Source organism: Brugia malayi (assembly GCF_000002995.4).
Source record: "Brugia malayi strain FR3 genome assembly, contig: Bm_v4_Chr1_scaffold_001, whole genome shotgun sequence".
NCBI classification, from domain to species: domain Eukaryota; kingdom Metazoa; phylum Nematoda; class Chromadorea; order Rhabditida; family Onchocercidae; genus Brugia; species Brugia malayi.
Genome location: NW_025062475.1, coordinates 1737372 through 1759418, shown reverse-complemented (window position 1 = coordinate 1759418; position 22047 = coordinate 1737372). Strand labels below are relative to the sequence as shown.

The 22047-nt window shown below is 30.3% G+C and overlaps 2 protein-coding genes across 5 annotated transcripts; both read right to left on the bottom strand.

Annotated features, from left to right (window-relative positions):
- Positions 1 to 1288: 1288 nt before the first annotated feature.
- Positions 1289 to 11490, bottom strand: Bm8716 (Uncharacterized protein; the record flags this gene model as incomplete). 4 transcript variants are annotated; one of them, XM_043076243.1, is made up of 27 exons in its annotated part: positions 1289 to 1747; positions 1961 to 2069; positions 2144 to 2382; positions 2744 to 2836; positions 2964 to 3044; positions 3530 to 3609; positions 3702 to 3777; positions 3950 to 3991; positions 4160 to 4279; positions 4660 to 4867; positions 5303 to 5410; positions 5625 to 5765; positions 5988 to 6047; positions 6154 to 6208; positions 6290 to 6368; positions 6528 to 6675; positions 7343 to 7575; positions 7808 to 8170; positions 8518 to 8653; positions 8907 to 9037; positions 9185 to 9373; positions 9487 to 9619; positions 9852 to 10150; positions 10410 to 10559; positions 10649 to 10762; positions 10923 to 11006; positions 11350 to 11490. In XM_043076243.1, the coding sequence occupies 27 exons, from the start codon at positions 11488 to 11490 to the stop codon at positions 1289 to 1291; spliced, it is 4071 nt and encodes a 1356-aa protein (XP_042932177.1). The 4 variants fall into 4 exon arrangements, with proteins under 4 accessions (XP_042932177.1, XP_042932178.1, XP_042932180.1 ...); XM_043076244.1 differs by having other exon boundaries at positions 2964 to 3038; XM_043076246.1 differs by having other exon boundaries at positions 9275 to 9373.
- A 3785-nt stretch (positions 11491 to 15275) lies between these two features.
- On the bottom strand, positions 15276 to 22047 carry Bma-pan-1 (Leucine Rich Repeat family protein; the record flags this gene model as incomplete). The annotated part of the gene is made up of 11 exons (XM_043076242.1): positions 15276 to 15568; positions 15748 to 15975; positions 16324 to 16453; positions 16690 to 16832; positions 17022 to 17155; positions 17375 to 17570; positions 17895 to 18010; positions 18202 to 18343; positions 18776 to 18977; positions 19467 to 19673; positions 21877 to 22047. 11 exons carry the CDS (start codon positions 22045 to 22047, stop codon positions 15276 to 15278), a joined length of 1962 nt encoding a protein of 653 aa, XP_042932176.1.

The window sequence follows — 22047 nt, the reverse complement described above, 5'->3', positions numbered from 1 at the left end:
TGTTTATGATAAAGCGCAAGTGAGAAAGAAAATATCCGATATTGCAAATATAGAAAATTAACATCGAATAAGTTATTGAAATGTAGCAATTCCAAACATAATTACTGAAAATATGATAGATACCAATTGAGTGATAAATTGACACTTTGTGATAATGACATATATAAATTAATACATTATCTTATATGAACTTAACTGTAGTTAGACTAAAACATTAAATCAATCTGTTAAGTTTAAAATACAATTCATTAGCTTGACTTCAATCACAAACATCTGTTCATATTCTCCACCTACTCTTAGAATAATAGTTCTACACAATAAATAGTATGAAAATAATTGCTATTTGCTAATTTTATGTAGAAACGAATTTTAAACCAAAACTCATTGGATATGGAAATTTGATATTTTCAAAAATTGATGGTGAAACTCAAGAGATACAGAAAATGAATTTTAAAAGAAAATACTGCAACATAAAAAATTAATCAAATTGAAGAAAACCTCACTCCTAGATTCAAAAATGTCGATAAACTAACCAATTTATTTAGTATGATTTTGTATAATTTCCATTTTAACATAATTTAAATAAAAAATGCATATAGAATAAGAGGCCTAATATTGACAATGAGCCATAAACTTATATATTGGATCAGATACAATATATCCATGACTATCTTACTTATCAAAACAGCTATCCAATTAACAAACAAGACACGTCTCTAGGATTTATACTCTGAGTCCTGTTATCAGTAATTTCTTAAACAATAATTGGATCTTACATTCTTTTTGCTTTAACACAAATACATATAAAATCCTTGTCCTTATTTTATAACATCTTCGCTTTTCAAGAGTTGAAAAAAGTCAGAAAAGAGAATATCCCTTAAGATTCTGGAGTATTCGCCTATTACGCCCTCAATTCCGATAGAATCAGAGCGTATGAAAATTTCCCAATCGAATGAGTTTCACCATAGAACCAAGCAACTATTTTATCATTATTCATCATTCACATCATCTCAAATCCATAACTAAAAGTTCAGTAAAAATAGGAAGTATATAAACATACAATTAAATCAATAATTATCCTTTCAACATATAATAAAAAGAAAATGATAAAAATATAGAAAAATTGCCTAATCAGAGTTTCTTCACACAATGTTCTTTGCATTTAGTTCAATAAATGGAAATCAGATAAGGAAATTAAATTACCGAAAGGTACCTATGATCCATAGCAAATCACAAAAATTTGTCAAAATACAATCAGTAAGAAGATTTACAGAGAAAGAGGAAATGCTCATCGCCAATTATTATACATTTGATGATTGCGTGAAGCATTCATTTGATGCTGTTGTTCACCGTATAATTGCTTTTGTCGTTGTTGTTGCTGCTGATGCAACAAAAATTGCTCCTGTTGATAACTGTAGGCTGATTGATGAGTCATTAGTTGTTGCTGCTGAGTAGGCGGTTGTGGTAAAGGTGAAAAAGCTGAAGAGCAACCTGCTGAAGATACAGAATGCTGCGGATACATGACCTTTTGTGATGAAAGTACACTGCTGTAAGCTCGCGAAGCATTTTGAGGAATATTGCAAGTTGGAAGGGTCATAGTAGAGGAGGAATAACTGTAGGGATGTTGTGTGGGATTATGTTGATGTTGATGTACTTGTTCCTGAATGGACTGTTGAGAAACTTGAGAAGCATGACGTATTGTCGGAGAATGTTGGGACTGAAGATTCTTACAGGAGATTTGACGCTGCTGAACAGAACAAGAGGAAAAAACAGGTTGTTGTTGAGTTATTTGTGATTTAGTAAAAGTATCATTTACGCAAGTCGAAGATAGAGGATATGATGAAATGGAATGTAATGTTGATAGTTGACTGCCGTTAGATAAAGAAGAAGAATTAGGAAGTTGCTTGACACCCCAAGAAGATTGCTGCTGTATACACGATGACTGATAAGTGTTGCTGACCTGAGAATCTTTGCTTGTTCCAGACGTAATTTCCCGCATCGCTTGTTCGAGAGGTGAAGATTTCCGTTGAGAAGAATTTGAATATTTGCATGTCTCCGAAAATCTATTCCTGGAATAACCATTTTTAGAAGGAACTTGAATTAAATTTCAACTATCAATTTTTTTGAAAGAAAAACAACTTACGATGAAAAGTTAGCAGTAACAGAAGACAAAGATGCGCCTGGAAGCTTCTGAGTTTTTGTTACCGGCGGCGACTGTTTGCATGAAGATAAAGGTGTGAAATGCACAATGTTTGTTTGCCGGTTATTTTGTGAATGAATAATTCGTGACACGGATGATGCATGAACTGACTGCGCGCTGCTTACAGAATCTTTAGGTGAACTTTGCTCCGATAGACCATTATTACTGCACGACTCGGTTTTCTAGAGTTAATAATTTAAAAAAGTAAGAATTAAAAAAGTTTAAATTGCAAATTCACAACAAAAAAATACCTCAATCATCAATTCGCACAAGTTTTGCATTATCTAACATCAACTCCCTTGCTAATTGTTTTGCCGATCAAAATGATTACAAAAATAGCTTTCTAGCTGGGATATATATATAAATGAAATTCTCAAACTACACTTTTTGTCAAGACATAACTGGCACACTAACCAAAAAAAATCTTCCGAAATCTCTTCGGATTTTTTCATATTTTCAGTAATTCAATATATGAAAATTTGATTATCTCCAATTCAAAGCAATTACTATTTCAAAAAATTGTGATTTAAAAAATAAAACTACCTTTACTAAAGACCGTTCCGCTTCAGTACTACTACATGCCTGCTCACTCTCCGAATTGCACATTTGACTTCCACTCTTTTGATCTACAATCACCTAAAATATATGGAACGGGTAAAGTACTGCAATTCATTGCTTTTGGCAGAAATTAGCAAAATTCATCCAAGTTAGTAATGACAGATTTATTAAGTTGAGAATGTGATAAACAATCGGATTAACATACATCTTCTTCAGTGTTCATGTCAACTTCAGTATCAGCGCCTAACTCCACTTCTTCAATTTCTTGCAAATCCGAATCCTGTAACTGATACAAAAATATAGTGCAGAGCAAGAAAATACATCATTTTAAAATATGATTATCATCAAGCTAAAAAAAAAAAAAACATACACACGAAACTCCACAACAGCTGAAAATTAACGTGGACACCTGAAATGCAATCTATTGAAGACTGAAAAAACTGTCTCGATATCGCTGTTACGTCAAGTTGTTTTATGGAACGATGCTTTATCGCTAATGATGTTGATGATCTCGTTTGATGAGTAATGAAACGTTTTCAGATGCACAACTTCATTTGATATTTCCACAAGATGTTGAAATATTAAATGAATTTCTTTTTCTGCATCCATAATAACAAGTGGAATACCAAGCAGAAAATCAATAAGATATTGAAATCTTTAAATGCGGTATTCATTTTAAACTGCTCTCCTTCTTATATTCCAATATACAACAAGCATTTATTTTGGCATTTTTTCCTTCGAACGAGAAGTGCCTAAACTGGAAAAAGATACTTTTGGCCGTACAGCGAAACCCACTGATTCGACAGCAACCAAATCTTCATCTTCATCTCTACTTGCTTCCAGCCGTTCAGCTTCCTAAAAAATAAGGATCAAAAAAATCATTTAAAATAAACCCGCATTTTATTAGTAAGGTTTTTTTGAAATAATTTTTTTTTCTCTCTACTTGCCTCTCGTTCCCATTTCTTAATAGCTTCTTCATCGCGCTTTCTATTTTCAGCTGCTTCACGTTCTTTCTGCTCCTGAAATGCGAAATTTGTTATAAGAAACAGAGAAAGTGTAAACGAGAAAGTTGTCTTTGAAATGCAAAATAAATAAGAAACAATTTCAAAAGTTAATTTCGCTTGCTTATTACTTTTAACTACAGAAAAATTGTTTCTTGTTACGCTATTCATTCGAAAATGAGGCATATACCTGCAATTTCCGCTCAATTTCTTTACGCTCTCTGAGTGCTTTCTGAAATGAGAACTTAAAAAATATCCAGAATTTAATCTTCTATACCAGGAGAAACTTTTTTCGACCCCTCACTTACCTCCAAACCGCGATACAAAAAAACTGGTCTTTTAAAATAATGACTCACGGTCCAAAACTTCAATCACCTAAAACAATAGAAAACAATCTTACCTCAGCTGCTGCTTTTTCAGCCAATAATTTTTCTCGTTCCTTGTTCTCCCGAGCTAACATGACTTTCTGTCCAGAAGTTAACTTAGGCGTTAGGAGTGCAGATGTTCGATTTGAACTAGCCTAAAACAACCCAATGATTACCAACGGTTAAAATATTTATATGAGTTAAGGAATTAGGACCAAATATTCAGTTTGATATCATATTGGTTTATAATCTAAACTACCTTGCACTGCATGTTTTCCAATCGAAAATTTTTTATTTTTAAGCGATCATTCCGTCCGGTAACCCAAACTCCCTTTCACTATAGTTATAAAAATGACTGATACTGAGAGTAAAATGAAGCTCAGCTTTTTAAAACCAATGTATGAAATATTTCGTTTACATATACCAATATATGTTCTTTTATAGTCAAACTAAATAAAAAACTGAAATCCTCAGATCATTGCTTCGTGTACAGAAATGATTAACAGAAAACTATGTTATCAACAACTCAACTAACCAGAATCTCAACTTCTACTCCACTGTTACATTTCACGGAATAGTTCTCTTTCTTGTCAAAAGTATTCGATGAACGAAAATCCACAGCATTAGCAGTTGATGCTTGTCGCAATTCAGTATTTGATGCATTTTTATTCCGAGAAATTTTAGCAGATAGTATGTCGGCTCTCGAAGTTTTCAATCCCTTCGGTGTTACTTGAGATGCTCCACTAAAAAATTGAATTATTTTGATTAATTAAAAACTAAATCAAATTTAAGTCGATGCTTTAAGTCGACTACTGATTTAGTCAACATTGTCAACTTTATTGTCCGTTTTTTGTTTTTATGAAATAACCATCACATCAGTAAACTTAATACTGATGGAAATGGAAATGACGATGAAAAAATGGCGAATTACTAATATCAAATTTCTGCCTGACAAGCATATATATATACATATATATATGATCATACAATTCACTTGAACTAAGGAAATAAGCAACAACTACCGAAAATATATCTAAAAGCATAAAATTTATTCTTTACTCTTACCCAGTCATTGCCAATTCCATTTGAATTTAAAATTGGAATCAAAAATTCAATTAAGGTTTCAAAGGTCACAAAAAAACTTTAAGGAAATCAAAACAATGAAATGAATAACTTACGACTGTATTTTAGAATCATCATTTAGTTCAATGAATGCTTTCATCTCAGGAATAAGAACCAGCTGCCGTCTTTCTGGACACAATCGCAATATCTCCAAGATCAAGTCTCTGCAAGAATAAGAACAATTTTGTTTGGCATGTTTTTCTATTCATTTAGCATGACAACAACAGCTTTCCAAAATCAAGACTCAAATTTTACCAAAATTTTCTTGGGCACTAATATTTCTGCAGCTGTGCTCTTCTTTTCTGTTATATCATATATTTGATATGTATCAAGGAGAACAACCCAAGTAAATATAAAAAAAAAAACACTGTAAATCACCTAAATTTAACGTAATCCTTGAAAAGCGGTCTAATAGTGTAGTACAAATACTGCACAACTGTCGTATTAGTAATATGGGTAGAATCACCATGTTGCTCGAGATTAGTAAACAGCAAAGTCACTTGTTTTTTCAACGTTGCTCTGAAAAGAATATTAATATTTATACAAAAAAGAACATTAGCAAATAATTTAGTTTAAAATGAAAGGAAGCTTGGCAAATTTAGCAATTCTTAAAAGTAACGATTGAATATGAAATAACCTAATACAGTAAGACTCGAATCTTATATAATATTTTTAATTTTGGAAAAATCGCAACCAAATGGAATAAAAACAAATTATCATAGAAGTCAATCAAAAAAGTACCTCAATGGTTCAGTCCAAACAAACCGTTTCGATGGCTCAATTTTACCTTCTCTTTCAGCCCTAAATTATTCATTCATAACTTTTTTCGAATTGGCAATTTCAAAAAACACAAAGACCTTTAACATTTTTTCATATTCATAACTTCCGCTATAAATTACACATTTACCTCGCTTTCTCCTTTAGATATTCGTTTTCAGTACAAATAACAGCTTTTTCCACTTCTGAAAATTAAATTAATCAGTTGCTACAAATTTCACTCTTTGCTATGAAGTTCTGTACTGTGACCTTTCACATATCATTACCTGAAACAACCTGAGCCAATCCATTGTTGATTTCTTTCAGTGCACGTGAAGTTTTCTCATTTGTAGGTTGTTTCAATCCCTAAACATTAATATTTGAAAAGAGAACTGCGAGCACAACATAAAGTGCTCCAAATTATGGACACTGACATACTAGAATTAACATCATGCTTAATAAATGGTGATACTTACTGTAGTGATAGCAGTAGACGTTTGCGTTTTGTGATTTTCAAAGACTTACTTTTATTAAAGTTGAATTGGAACTGTTACTGGGAAGCGCTCGATTTGTTTTCGTTTGAGGTTTCGATGGCTGTGGATCGCTTTTGGAAGCAATAGGTTTTGATGGCACAGAAGTTTTCCCAGAGCTAGTTGGTGTTATGGTAGTCATCCTACAAACAGGTTAAAATATATTGTGTGTATCTTGTAGAAGAGTTTTTTGATGCCATTTAAGAAAAATTAAGAGTCAGTTAATATTCCCATGAGAAAAAACTGACTTCTTTTAGTTTTTTTAAAAAAAAATCACTAAAACCAATTCATTATAGCAATTTCGATATCATCCGCTATGTATGCGTTAAGCACACTTATTCTGTTCCCATATAAACCAACTTATTTTTTTTTTTAGACCATTCATTGGCACATGTAAAAAAAGTCACAGACTCCCATTACTATGCATTGTTCATCCAACAGTAAGGCTTAATGAGAATTTCAAATAGAAATTTATAAGAATGAGATATCAGTAAAAACAGAGGGAGGTTAATTTCCTAAACTTTGTAGTACAATAAATTATTGTATAACCCACACTATAGAATTCTACTTAATAGTTATGCCAATGAATGGTCTAAAAAAGATTACTTAGTAATTTAACGATGGATAAATCACGCAACATATAGATCACATAACATAAAACAGCTACAGTTATTTCATGAGCAAGTTCAAAGTGAAGCTCTCATCGAGTAAATGTAGATTCAAATGTCTAATTCGATTAAATGCAATAGGAATAAGCAACAAAGAAAAAATTGTTAATCCAGAAAGCTAAATGAAATATACAAGACTCACTTTGCAATGTTATTGAGAGTTAACTGGTATTGCGACAAAAGTTCGGATTGCTGTTTACTGCTTAGGAGATGAGCATTCATTTGAGTTGTTAAATTATCAACAACAGGTTGTTGCTGACGAAGAGAATCACCACGAGTTTGTTGCATCATTGTTGCAAACACAGATAACAGCTGAGTGTTATTCAGTGCATTAGTGACATTCGTCGTAATTGAAGCTTTTGATGAATCGGAAGCCTACAAAAAAAAGTGGTGTTTCACTAGCGATTGAGATCATTTCTTATCCTTATCACCATTGATAATCGCTCAAAATCCAAATCACTAATAAGTTCTATACAAAGACATCATTTACATTATAAAATTACATTAGGCATCTAATCAAGAACATATTGCCTAAGATTTGCAAACGCATCTACTGGTGCAATAAATAAATAAATGTAGATAAGAAATTTTTTGACATAAAATTTACAGTTTTTGAAGGGATCGAACAATCCCAACATTTTTTAACAGATATGGATGGAGCGGTAGCATCTGATGATGTGGTTCCCACTTTTTCAGTGCCTTCCTTTGCTGCTGCAATATGTTTATCTAATGATCTGGCAGCATCGCTGCTTGTCGTATGTTTAACACCAATAAGCTGTTCCTTCTTTTCCGACGTTATTGTCTCATGAGGAGATTTAGGTGAATCCGAAACAGATGATGAAATTGTAATGACGGAAGAAGATGAATCATTAGAACCAAACAGTCTTTCACTGTTCATTGAGCGGGATGCTTCTTTCACTTCATTCACTGGTTCATCTGCATTAATGTCTGAATCCGACGTAGCGATCGACTGAAAAAAAAAAAATCCATTAAAAAAAAATAACACGAATTTGTTAAAAAATAAAACCTTTGTATGATTATCAAAATTTTCGCAGTGGATTAAGATATATCACTAGCATGATAATTTTTTGCACATATGCAATTTTCCATTCATAAGTCTATCACCACCAAACACTTGGTTGAAATACATTTCTATTTTTCTAAATCTATCTGTTTTGTACAAAGCCCAATCGTATCATGAAGTATTTAAATGAGAATCAAAACTGCACTTACTTTATGCTGTACCTCATCAAGTAATCGGAACACTCATAAAATTACATAGTTATTACCAAAAACTGTCAGCCTATTTCAACTAACTTCATGACGATCTCGATGAGCTTTCATACGGATATACAGAGAATTTCGTTGCACACAGACCCAGTTAGCCAGCAAATCAAAAATTCGCGTCTTTTGCTGATGATTAAAGTGTTCCAACGTACATTGCTCTTCAATTCTATAAATTAGTAAATTAATGTGTTAAAATTTTGAAAATAATAGAGGGTCTACTAAGAGCAAACTTTCCAATAAAAAAATTTTTTTAAAGACATACGAAGCTACTCATTTCATTTATTTTAGTGCATTATTAGCATTACGTCACCTACAGTGAATCTCACTTTCCCTTCTTTTGACAAACTTTGCAACGAGTGGTTTCTTTTTAACGGTTACTTAAACGACATTAGTGTTCATCGAACAATATAGACCCAAACCTTATGCAAAGATCAACCAAACTCGGTGGAAGACGGATTTTTTTATTTGGTGCACCAAATTCCTTTGTCTTCTGTTTATATGTATCGATCATTGTTCGCAATTTATCCGACATTATTGGCATTTGTTTGTGCTAAAATGCATAAAAATAATAAGAATTGGAAATCTAAAGATAAAGATAATAGTACGCTGAACTTGATTCTGCAGATATTCCAATGGACGAGATGATTTCGATAATCAAGATTTAATGTGTAACTGACACTCTAGTTATTAATCTAACCTGCATTGTTGAACCAGTAGGCCGCCCAGGTGAGCGTTTCGGGATGGCTACAGTGAATGAAGGCGCAGATAAACCTGAACTAGAAGCTACCTGTGATTGTGATACTTTCTCAGTAGGAGGTGTTACCGGTTTATCAACAACATCAGTGTCATGTTCGATGGGTGTGCTTGTTGTTTTTTGACAGACCTGCTGAAAAAACATGTAAAAAGTAGTTTTCACTGGAGAAGTCATCACAGACTACATTTTGGCTAAATTATGCCACTAATTATCAAAAATTAAATTTGAATCTGAGAAAACCGCACTTCTTTCGTCCCAGAAATTACATCTTCTATTCCTTCCACGATTTCTATTTCACCACCTGTCATGTCTTTTAAAAATCCAGCTAAATCCTCATCGTTCATTCCAATAGTTGCTCTCTTTGCTTGTGGTTTCAGTCTGAAATAATAAATACTAATTCCTAAACAGATAAAACTATCTTAAAATCAAAAAAGCAGGATGACTAAAATTAATTATCACATCAGCGTATCGACATGTAAAATCCAATCAACTGATCATATTTCATTTGACAATAACAATCAGAATGAAGTTAAAAAACACAAAAACTATCCATGACGCTAATACAAAAATGTATTTTAACAAAATCTGCATTTTCAATCAAAATACTTACTTCTTTTTTACACCAAGAGCAGCTTTTACAGCTGCTGATTGAATTTTTGCCATTGGTGGTTGCCCCAAAAGACGTCGCTTTTTAATATACTGTTGTGTGAGCAGACGATTGCGAGATGGGTCTCTTGGTTTTACCGTAGGAGCAGCACCGGATGAAGACAATCTAACTGGTGACTGAGGATTTGATGCTTTTACAGATTCCATTAATGATGAGCTATTATCGACAGGTGATTTTGTAGGAGGGAAAATGCATGTACGCTTGCTATCGCTTGTTTCTTCATCGCTGGAGATTCTCCGTTTCTGAAATGATAATCATCTGGATATTTCATCAAGACTAGCTAATAACATCTATTGCAAGAACCTCAGTTAATAATAAACCGTGAGATAAGGATGAAAAATAATTTAGATAATTGCAGCATAAAAAATTCCCAAACTTTTCAGATTTAACTACAGCGTAAGGTAATACAAAAGGTAGAATAAGAATTAGAACTACATTATTTTTTTTAAAGCTCAGTTGCTGATAAAGAAGTCAGTGTTATCAATAAGTGCTGATTCTTACTTTTTCCACCGCTTTCTTCTTGACTACTGTATCTTCAATATCACTATCTCCGTCACTTTCAGCAAACTTTGATTTAAACTCCAATTTTCCTTTGTTAACATAAAAACCTCCGCGTGCAGTATCCAAAGCTGAAGGAACGTGTTCATCATACTGAAATAATTATCACATAATTATAAGCATACAAATAAGATGAATGAAATTATCCAGAACTAATATCAAATAAGTTTTTAAAAAATTACAGCTTCCGTGTCATCAATAAATGGATCAGTGAGGTCATAACCGGCTGTCTTGTCCATATAATCATCAGCACAACCAAAACGAATCTTATGACCATGCTTGTCTCTCTTGCCGCCCTGAAAACATATAACTGATTCAGATTCCGACTAAATACCATTGTTTAATAGCATTTTTTACATATGTTTACAAGTCCCAAGCAACTATTACGAGACCTGTATATTCGGAAATTAAAATAAAACTATCCATCGATTAATTCAGTAAAGGCATTCAACTCACATATTTTCGTTCCAACCTTCTCACTATTTCCTCAGCTTCACGATCATGGAAACGTTCATCCTCACCACTTGATTCATCTTCTTTCTAGAATTGCACATTTTTATTCCGTTAAACATAAAAGTTATCAAAAATTTTTAGAATTTAATAGAAGCAAACATGGTATGTTGATCGGTGAAATCATGGCACAAGATTAACTGAACACTTCAAGAAATAAAACTTAAGGATGACAATAACTGAACATTTCATTTGCAGAAGTTCCCTAACAAAATATGCGATCCTCTTGCGAAAATCAACCACTACTATTAACTCTCAGTGATTCTGATTTCCAAAGTTAATTTTCCTAAGAAGTGTCTTCCTTAGAAAACATGTGATTGAAGAAATCGCGTTAAAAAAAGAAAAATTTACAAAATATTAGTAATCTGATTACCAGATATTCCTTGCAAATTTTTTCATAATCAAATTCAGGATATGATTTTTTCGTAGGCTTAAATAAATCCAACGTAATGATGCTGTATTTCTTCCGGACATGATGTTGTTTCTTCTTGCTTCCGCCCAGGTTCAGATCCATATCACCTGTAACACTTACTGTAACACCTACCTTCCTCTTTTAAATATGGATTTCAATACTATTTTCCCTTTACTCTTTCAATGAATTAAACTTGAAAGGGATGCTAACCACCAGTGGTACCGAATTATTGTTAAGCATTCTTTACATATTCAACTCCAATCAAAAGTTATTATCCACGGTATGAAGCCGTTGTGCATGCTTGTGTTGAGTCATGTTATCAAGATAAGCAAATAAAATTTTATCAAGATAAGCAGAGAGGCCTTATTGCTTTCGAAATCATATAATTTAGAAGTAAATATCTGAAGTGTTCTCTTATTCAGTCTAAATCACATTTCTATCTTATCTTTTGACCTCCTCGCTACAGCTTATAACGCTTCTCACATAATTCATAAAAACACGAAATCAGCTCCTACACAATACTTATCACATACTATGGTCTAAGTAAATTTCACAATGCATAGTCATAGTTGTACACCACAACCGGATTCGTGTTTTGCTACGCTGACAATTTCTAATTAGAAATTTTTGCCGTTGGATTCGCTTTAGCAGCAGCTAGAGATGGCAGCCTTGTTATTGTAACAGTGAAATGGTTTGGTTGACGTGTAACGGAATGGGTTGACGTATGGTAGGGTTAGCTGGCATATAGTGAAGTGAATAAAATCTGTCCAACTCTCGTGTATCTCAATATAGTATTCGAATCTATAGAGCATTTTGGACTGTTATTCTGGTGGTATGGCAGAAGGGAAAATATTTTCAAAGTTTTCATGTCTTATCAATGGAAGATTTGAAATCACTGAATATTTGAAATGAAAGTTTTATCTCGGAAGAGAGAAATCTGAAGGCAAAACAATTGCATATTTGTAAAGTTGAAAAGTTTTCATTTTTTCCATGTTAATTGAGGTGTGAAGAGCAAGTAAGATGGATTAGTTGGCTTCTTGACTTACTAATTATGACTGAATGAAGTCAAAATTAAATTTAATAATGGTTGTAGCTTTCTCCAGTAATGGAATGCTTTTACTGGTTTTAATACTCCTTGAACCGAATTCACTTCATAATTAAGAAAGCTTACATTCTAGGGATTTGGGAAGGATCGACTATAATCGTGTCTTTTTTTTAGCGAAACAAGATTGTCCCTGGGCTTTTCCTGAGAGTAATATGAATTGAAATGAAGACAAACAGACTGATAATAAATCGAGTTTCAGAAATAATTTTTGTGGGCATGATTCTGAATATTGTGAAGATTTGTTAATATTTCTCTATGTGATTATTGTGAAGATTTGTCAACTTTTAATGTACATTTTTATATTTTTATTTGTATTTCCATAGCTTTTACATGCAATAACTTCACCAAGCCAACATAGGCAGGTGAAAAATCTAGTGTGAGAACATGAAAGATTTCCGTAGGTTTCAAGGAACCAAAAACGAATCATTAGTTGACTTTTTTCCGTTTTTTTAATTTCCCTCCTTCAAAAAATGGCGATAAAAAATTCCAAATGTTAAAACCACTGAATTGGGAAAGCTTGCTATTATCAGTTAGATGCCGTCGAATATTCATTTCTTGTAATGATATCCATTACGTAGTTTGGAAGTGCGGGAATTTCAGTCGTTATCCACGACGAAATTTTTTCTAACACGTGTTACAGCGAGATGTTTACTCTCTGAATGTCAAATGCATATCAAGATTTAAACCATGTGAGCCCTTATTGGATGAATGAATACCATTGCAATATAATGGTAATGAATTAACAAATTGTGTAGATTTTACTTAAAATTAAATATGAATATCATAGAAGGTAGAAAACAAAGAGTAGAAAACTGAGATTATGTTCGTGGACAGTCGTGCAATAAAAATATATGCAGAAATTATAATCGTAAACACATACACCGAATATAACAATGTGAAATGAAAAAAATAAAGATGAATGAATTTATAATCAAATACACTGACAAAACTCAAACGCTTGTGTCCTTGAGAAATACCGCTGATTAGTTATGCTGTGAAAATTACGTAAAAAAAATGTGCTAAACAAAAAATAATTTCTTTCAGCAGATCACAATACAGGGAATAGAAATTTTTGAACAAATGAGTCTAGTGAAATCAGCCAAATAAACAGTTGAAATCAGAATCAAATACATTTAATCTGAGATTACTAAATCAGTTAAATTCGAATGATTAAAGGTTAGCAGATAATCTGATTTTGCAATGGCTGAAATCGAGACTCAAGTTTTCCAGCTTTTGAGTCGGACGAGTCAAGCAATTTTTAAAATCAATAAATAGTGTGAAATTTTGGGTGCGCACTGTGACAAAACATTATATTATATTGTTGAGAAGCAGGAGGAAGTACGAAGGACACATCAAGGTAACAATGAGAATCCATGGAGAAAGGTCATCAGTAACATCAAAAAACACAAAACAGAAACCAAAATTTTTAAGGGATCTGATTCGATTAATCATTTCACCTGATTAATAGAATTATTAATGCATGTACTGCTCCTCTAACTTCGTATTATTGAGATGATCAAAAGAACTGCATACCTGTAAAGAATCGCAAGTACCACTTCTTGATGAATAATTAATTTTATTTTTATCTAGAAATTTCGCACTTCTATGTTTTTTTTTTTTTTTTTTTTGTCCATTTTAAATTTCGCATTTCAAATATGGCAATATGTCATTTGAACAGATCATGGCTGAATCTTTAGTAGCACCAAGAAGCAGATTATAAGAACAACTGAGTATTCTGAAATAAGCCTTTCCAAACTTAATATTTACAATATTATACACATAAACTGCTCTGAGAAACCAACATATAATTTACACGAGAAGGCCAAAAATAAAATAGTGATTTGTACGAAACAAGGTAATAATTCAAAATAATAAAAGGCTAAAAATGATTCAAAAAAAAAAAAAAGATGCCGTACCTGCGACCATAAACATTAAGCGTTTCAAAAATGAAAGAAACCGATAAAAAATCATTAACTGCACTTCGACAGAGTTATAAAAACTTGCCTATTTCTTCTTTCAAGAGCTATAGCCCCGAAAATCTGACATATAGATTTTAGAATTTTAACTCTTAAAGAATTATGCTGATGCATTGAAGTATGCTACAATAATTTTTATGACACCTAAATCGATGAAAATGATTTTTCTAATGAAAATAAGAACAAAATGTCACTATAACAGAAATAAGATTGGCGTTTGGATTATAGATGTTCTGGAATATCAGTTATAAGTACCCGTTATGAGACTACATCAAAAATGAATTTATGCTTGCAATGTTTCTTCCTTAATGAACATCTGTGACAAATTACGAAAATTATTGAAATTATTATTATTATTATTGAAAATCAATTACTTTTCCTAATTCAATGCATCAGCATCATAATATATCATAATGGAATGCTTTATGAAGAATCAGTAGCGAACATTGTAGCGACAAACTTAATATCATGAGAAATAAAACAAGAAGAAAACAGGAAAGGAAATATCAACAATGTTACCTAAATATAACAGTGGTAGAATGTTGGTAAAGTAGATAAAGATTAAACGAAATTATGCTTCTTATGCTATGAATTTCATACATGCTATTTAAAAGTGTTTAAAAACTTTACATTTAACTGCAGAGAAAGAATTCTCTAAAATCATTTTAAAAATGTCCCTCTAAAGAGGTCAAAAAACCAGCAAATTCTCACAATTCTTATATTTTGAAAAATAAAAATTAAAGAAAGAAATTATATTTTTTGTAACATTTGCATAGGAAAAGTACCTGAATCGTTACATTTAATAACTATGCATTGTTGAAACGAACTCGTTTCTTTCCATTACCATTTATACAACCATTATTACTATTTGCAATATCACTCTTGTTATTATGATTCGGTACGATTAATGCACTTTTGATGCAAGTAGACAATCGAAGTTTATCATCGTTTAACAATGGTTCCTTTGGTATGCTACATGTAAGCAACGGTTCTATACCACTTTCATATGGCAATGAAGTAGTTGAACCGTTTGGAATAAGCTGTAGAAGATCTAAAGGTACTCGTCTTAATGGATATGATAGTTTTTTCACACGTTTTCCTGAAAAAAAAAAAAAAAGTGAAAATTATGATAAAGGAAAATATTTATAGCAGAGCTATTGCAATTAAACGACAACAAAATTAAACTACACTGATAATAAATAAGGAAGATAATTATATTTTCAAAATTCTTAAAATTACATAAACTATGCATATACTATGCGATAAATTAAAACCTACCATCTTCGACGTACAACAATGCTATTGCAATCAGAATAAGCAATGAAACAACTGCAAGCACGCTGGCAACAACCGTTATCCAGATACTATGTTCTTCATTTGTATGCTCTGTAGCACATACTCGTGATCCAATACATCCCATATTGCCATCAACCACGTTTCGATCGCCAATTGATGACAGCCAGTCCGCCAGCCATTCTTCACCGCAAATGCATTGCCAGAGATTATCTACAAAATGAAACTGTCTGTTTTTATTTGAAAAAAAAAAAAATGCAAAAATGGAGTATGCATAAAGAAAATTAGAAAATGCAATGAAAATTAGGAAAGGAAAGAAGGAGAAATTTGCAGTAAAAAAAAAAAAAAAAAAAAAAGAAAAAAAAAAAGGTGTAATAAGAAAGCATATCATAAAAAGTGCAGAAAAAGTCAAAAAATGAAAATCGATGATATTATTAATGAAGCATCCGAGACTACCTAAGGGTTCAACAAAAGGCAGAGGACAACTGCGGAAAATTTTGTATTCGCATTTTTCTTTTTCTAAATGACAAAATAAAGAGAAGAAAAGAAAGGACGACAAACCTGAGAAATCGACGACACTAAGTTGTTCAACATTGAGATTATCGAGTAACTGTTTGGGCAAATACAAAAGGCGATTACGATTGAGGTACAAACGTTTTAAAGGCAAACCAATGAATGCCTTCCCGTGTATCTGAAGCTCTTTTTTTTTTTAAATGGAATATATATATATATATATATATATATATATATATATATAATTTCTGCAAAAGTAGGTAGCTTTCGATAGAAACTGAAACAGCGGTACCAAGAGCTCTGGTAGACAATGACAATATGTAGTCCAGCTCACTTCACATTTTAATATGTTGTGAACAAATACATAATCATTCCTAATTCTTCAGTAAAAGTGATAAAAAAAAAATAACTGACCTCTTCAATTTGATTATTATCAAGCGCTAATAACTTCAACGAGTTCAGTGTGCTGAAATCATGTTCTCCTACGCGTACCAAATTATTATTCGATAAATATAGCTTAGTAAGCTTCTTTAATGGTCGCAAAAAAGATATATCCGCTGCAATAAAATTAAACGGTAAGGAACTTGAATAGAAATTATAATAAATTATAGAAAAAGCCATTATTATAATCCTAATTATCATATTTTTATAAAATATTGAAATTTATTGATGTATTCTAAAATATAAGACGAAGTAGTTTACCATCCCGATTTTTCTGGATCATTCAAAATATTAAGAAAGAATACCTGTCCCATCACTACTTGTCAGTGAAGTGAGTTGATTGTTTTGTAGCGATAGTGCAGTAATTTGATGTATTGGCTCTAATGCACGAGCTTCAATCTTACCAATATTATTCGCTGCAATCGAAAATGTGCTGAGTCTGAAAAATGCTGGTTAAAAATAATTTGGGAAAAAATTCATTCTATTTATCATATTTAATTATCACTACAATCATATCCTCAAATATTAATTTATTATCTTTTATACAATAAAAAATGCTATCATGTAAAAAAAAAAAAGTGCTTCAATGCATAATCAAAAGAGAAATCCAGGATGCATTTTTAAAATATGATGCAAATATGTTAAAACAAATTCGTACCTGCCGCTTTCACCTAACGAATGCAAATCACCATTTAGTACTTCCGTGATCGAATTTCTATCTAGACTTAACAAAGCGAGATTGCGTAGATCACGTAACGTAATATTTTTCATTGATTGGATGCTATTGTTGTTAACAAATAATTTTTCTAACGATTTCAATCCACGAAGATCTATCCGTGAAATATGATTATTTCCTATAATTGACACATATAATTTCCTTACAATCATTTAGTTTTGATTTAACAATTAGCAATTAAGATTCTAATAGAAAAAATGTGTAAAAAAAAATTTTTTTTTGAATTTACATTTCTTAACCAGTCAAAAATTTTAATCAAATTTCAAATATTTCTATTTATCAAAATCTGCAATCTCAATGATTCCTATCAATTTGCTGATCCTAAAGATGAAATAATTTATACACTAAGTCCTGATCACTCTTACCATCTATTAAAGAATTTAAAGGAAGCTCTTTTTTCAATATCCCTTTTACCTTTTACGAAAAATTCACAAAAGCCTACCAAGATTTAAATATTTCAAATTCTTCAATTGCGCGAAAGCATTCCAATTAACATATAAAATGTTGTTGCTTTGCAAATTCAGCGTTTCCAGGTTGTTAAGACCACGGAAAGTGCCACTGAAAATAGATTAGAACTTCTTAACAATGCAATTAAACAAAATGCTTTATCTTCTTTACATATAAATTTTATAGCTATGATTACAGATGATGCTTTTTATTCACCAGAAGTAATTGGATGAAGAGATTTAACCTAAAAAGTTTTTTATTTTCATCGTTTTTACGAAAAAAAAAAAAAAAAAACAACTTACGCAGATATATTCATCAGTTTGTTGTTCGCTAGATTTAGTGTTCTTAGATTACTCAAAGATGCAAAAGCTCCATCTTCAATATTAGATATTTGATTATCACTTAAGATTAGCGTATCCAAATCTTTTAGCCGATCCAATTCACCTTAAAAAGAAAATCATCTTCCAAAAGCATAAGAATCTGCAAACGAAAACAACATTAATAATTCTATATTCATTCACAAACAGTTATTTCTTTCATTCTCTATTCAGATATTCTCATTCTAGTATTAAACTGTTTGTATTACAATTAAATGATTTTTCTCTGAAAATTTTCGCTATCACTTTTTCCTCTTTCTTATTTACAATAGCATTTACTAACAAAGATTACAACGACTTCAGCAAAAAAAAAAAAAAAAAAAATAAAAATAATCGGCACTTTTTCACTGCCAAACACTCAAGTACTTCAAATGTTCCTCAGTCTTCTTTTCATTACTAAATTATAACTTCATGAAAAACTCAGTGCAAGATGAACATCACTTTATAGAATAAATATAATTTCGAAAAAAAGGTTTCGAATAATAATTAGTATTTGAACCTGCAACAATTGAGGAAATTTTGTTGCCTCCTAGGTCCAGCACTTCAAGACGATCCAAATCTTTGAACATAATAGGCTCTATTCGTTTGATAATATTATTCCTCAACTGTAGCACTTGTAATCGTCGTCCTATTTTACTAAATGCACCGGGACGAAATAGGCTTAATCCTGATCTTTCTATAGATAAAATTCGAGGACGAACCTGAAACCATCGTATCTTTCGAATAGAACTAAATGCATTTTATGGTTACATAAAGAAGAACCCATAATTATACCACTTAATAAAATTTGCAAAGTTACATCTGGATTGAATTTTTTATGTATAAATTCCTAATAATTGTTAATATTAACAATACTCTCCGTTTACTGAAATTAGCGATGAAAATTTATACAGGAAAAGAATGATAAAATATGATTTACTTAAAATATCACTTAAAAATATAACGAATATCTATTTTATAATATCATTTCACATAATCAATCATATGTTTCCTTACACATTTCAATTAGTCTCTAACATTTTTTTTTTTTTTTTTTTCTTTAGCAATTATAACAACAATGTTATTCAGCAACTAAATCATGTTTAAAAAGTAATAATTTGAACTATAAAAAAAATCATGAAATTCTGAATCTGAACGTAACTGAGATGATTTCATTTGCTAAACAAAACATCAAGACACCTGAATGTTACCTGAGCAAACATATCAGCTGGTATAATATTAACCAATGAATCCCAAATCCATAATTTAGATACCATTGTTTCATTAAGTGCATTTAAAGCGCTGAACACCTGTGGCATTTTCTGTCTTGTACAACCAATCCAGAGACCTTCTCTGTTTGATAACAATGATTCGTGCTCTTTTGAAGATACCACTTCCGGAAAACAATGGCATGCTTCCTGAAATAAGAAAATGAGAAATTACTAATTAGGAATAACAATTTTATTTTCAAATATTTCTTTACTAAAAAATCTTTCTCACTTCCTCCTCTTTCAATATCTTAAACTATAAAAGTTTAACAGTAAAAGTAACAATTGATAAATATATTTTATTACATTATATGAATGCTTTTTTCTATTTACATAAAAATGCTTAGCTCAAAAATTTATTCAAATGATAGAAGCAATATTTTAAAAATTTTTATGAATATAAGATGGAAAAAAAAAAAAAAAAAAAAAAAAACAAAAGCAAAAAAGAATTTTGAAAACTAATAAAAAAAAAATGGAAGGTAATAATTTTTAAAAGCAATAAATTTCAAACATCCTCTGAATATCTTTCAGCAATCGTTCTTGTAAGCTATTAGTTATATAAATAAATTCATAAAAAGAACTATTATTTCTCTTGATAATGAGAAAAAAAAAAAAAAAAAATTGATGGAACGTATAAAATTTATGTTCTTTGGAAGCATTGAGGAGTTCTATTTTCCTATATGCCAATTACATATATTATCCTTTCATTTTTCTCGAGATTTATTTTTAGCTGTATAGATAAATTATAGCTTTGTGGCTTTTTTTTTTTTTAAGCTATTCAGCTATATACAGCTAACTAAATCAAGCATATAATTATAGTTAATTTACTACCTTTTTTGTTATTTAAAAATAATTAGAAATGAAGATAACTATATCATACGTCTTCTAATAATCTAAGAGAATCATAAATGCATCTTTGTTGATAGCTATCAAATAATTTTCAAATTCATTGAATTTTATCCATAAACTTTATTTATGAATCTCTACTATAAGCTATTACGAATACTGAAACCTTTTATCTTAATTAATTAAACATTTCAGACAAAAATACTGTTAATAGTTTTCAAGAAAATTTTGAAATATTCATTTAAAAATAATTTATTTTATTATTATTAATTCCAAGAAAAAAAAAAAAATGCAACATACATATATATATAAAATATACAAAAATTAAAAAAACTCATTCTAAATGTTTCCTTCTAAAAAAGTTCAGAATTTCCTAAAAAAAAATGTATTTTTTAAGTTTTATATTTCGGCTATCTTTTAATGAATAAATACAAAGAAAGATATCCTCTTCATACAAAAGTATAATATATTTCACAAATTTCACTATTCATTTTTCACTTTTATAGAAAAATTACTACTTATTAGAAGAATTTGGAATGCAGAATATTTCATTGGTAATAATTATTTATTATTGATTTTTCATCGTATAGCAAATAACAGCTTATGCTATCCTTTTTTTTTTTTTTTTTTTTCAACAAATAAAATTAAAATTTGAATTTCTTTCTATCAAATTCATATCTAATCTAAAATCAAATTTGAATGTAATTTCTATAAAAGTAACAAAATATTACAATAGGACTGATAAAATATCTGATAATAGATGAGTTTAAACAATCAATCAATCATTGCAGTAAGAAAGAGTAATCAATCGTAATCATATAAATATTACCTTTTTCGTTACCTCAAATGCTGTAAAAAAAAAAAAAAAAATGGTAAAAAGTTGGAACCAAAAACCTTAGAGTTTAACTAAAATAATATTAAACAAATTCTTAAACTTCCACAAGGGGAAAAAAAGAATTCAATATAATAAAAGAAAGTATACTCTGCTTCATGAATAGAAAAAGATAAATCAAAAAAAAAAAACTCAAATACATCAAAATTATATCTTTAATTTTTTACTTTATTTTAATTGTTACAAAAGTTTTGATTAGTTACGTTTAATTCAATTTTTTTTTTTTTTTAAACCATTTAAAAAAAAACATTTAAAAAACATGGGATGAGCAAATAAATTCTCAAAATTCGTCTGCATTTACTTTCTACATTTTAAATAACTTCAATAAAATTATTCAACTAAATTTTTGAAAATTATGAATTCAAATTCATATTGATAGTAGAAAATGAACTGAAAAAAATACTAACTGAATATAATTCAATTCATTAATTAATAATAATAATAATCTAACAATTATTATATAAGTTAACATGAAATATTGATGATGATAATAAATATCTAATAATTATTAAAATAATTTAGCTATAACAATAAATCTATTAAATGATTTAATTAATGAAAGAAAAATTATTTTATATAAATATAAAATCAACAAAATAAAAACACAAAACTTACTGGTTCATTAATTTCAGCTGCTTGTTTAAATGCTGCATTACAATGCAAATTATTGATAGCAGTAGTTGATGGTACAGTAACAGTTTGTACAACAGATAAATATAATAATGTTGTAAGGAAGAAGAAGACGAATGAATATGTTGATGAATATAATAATAGTAATAATTGCAT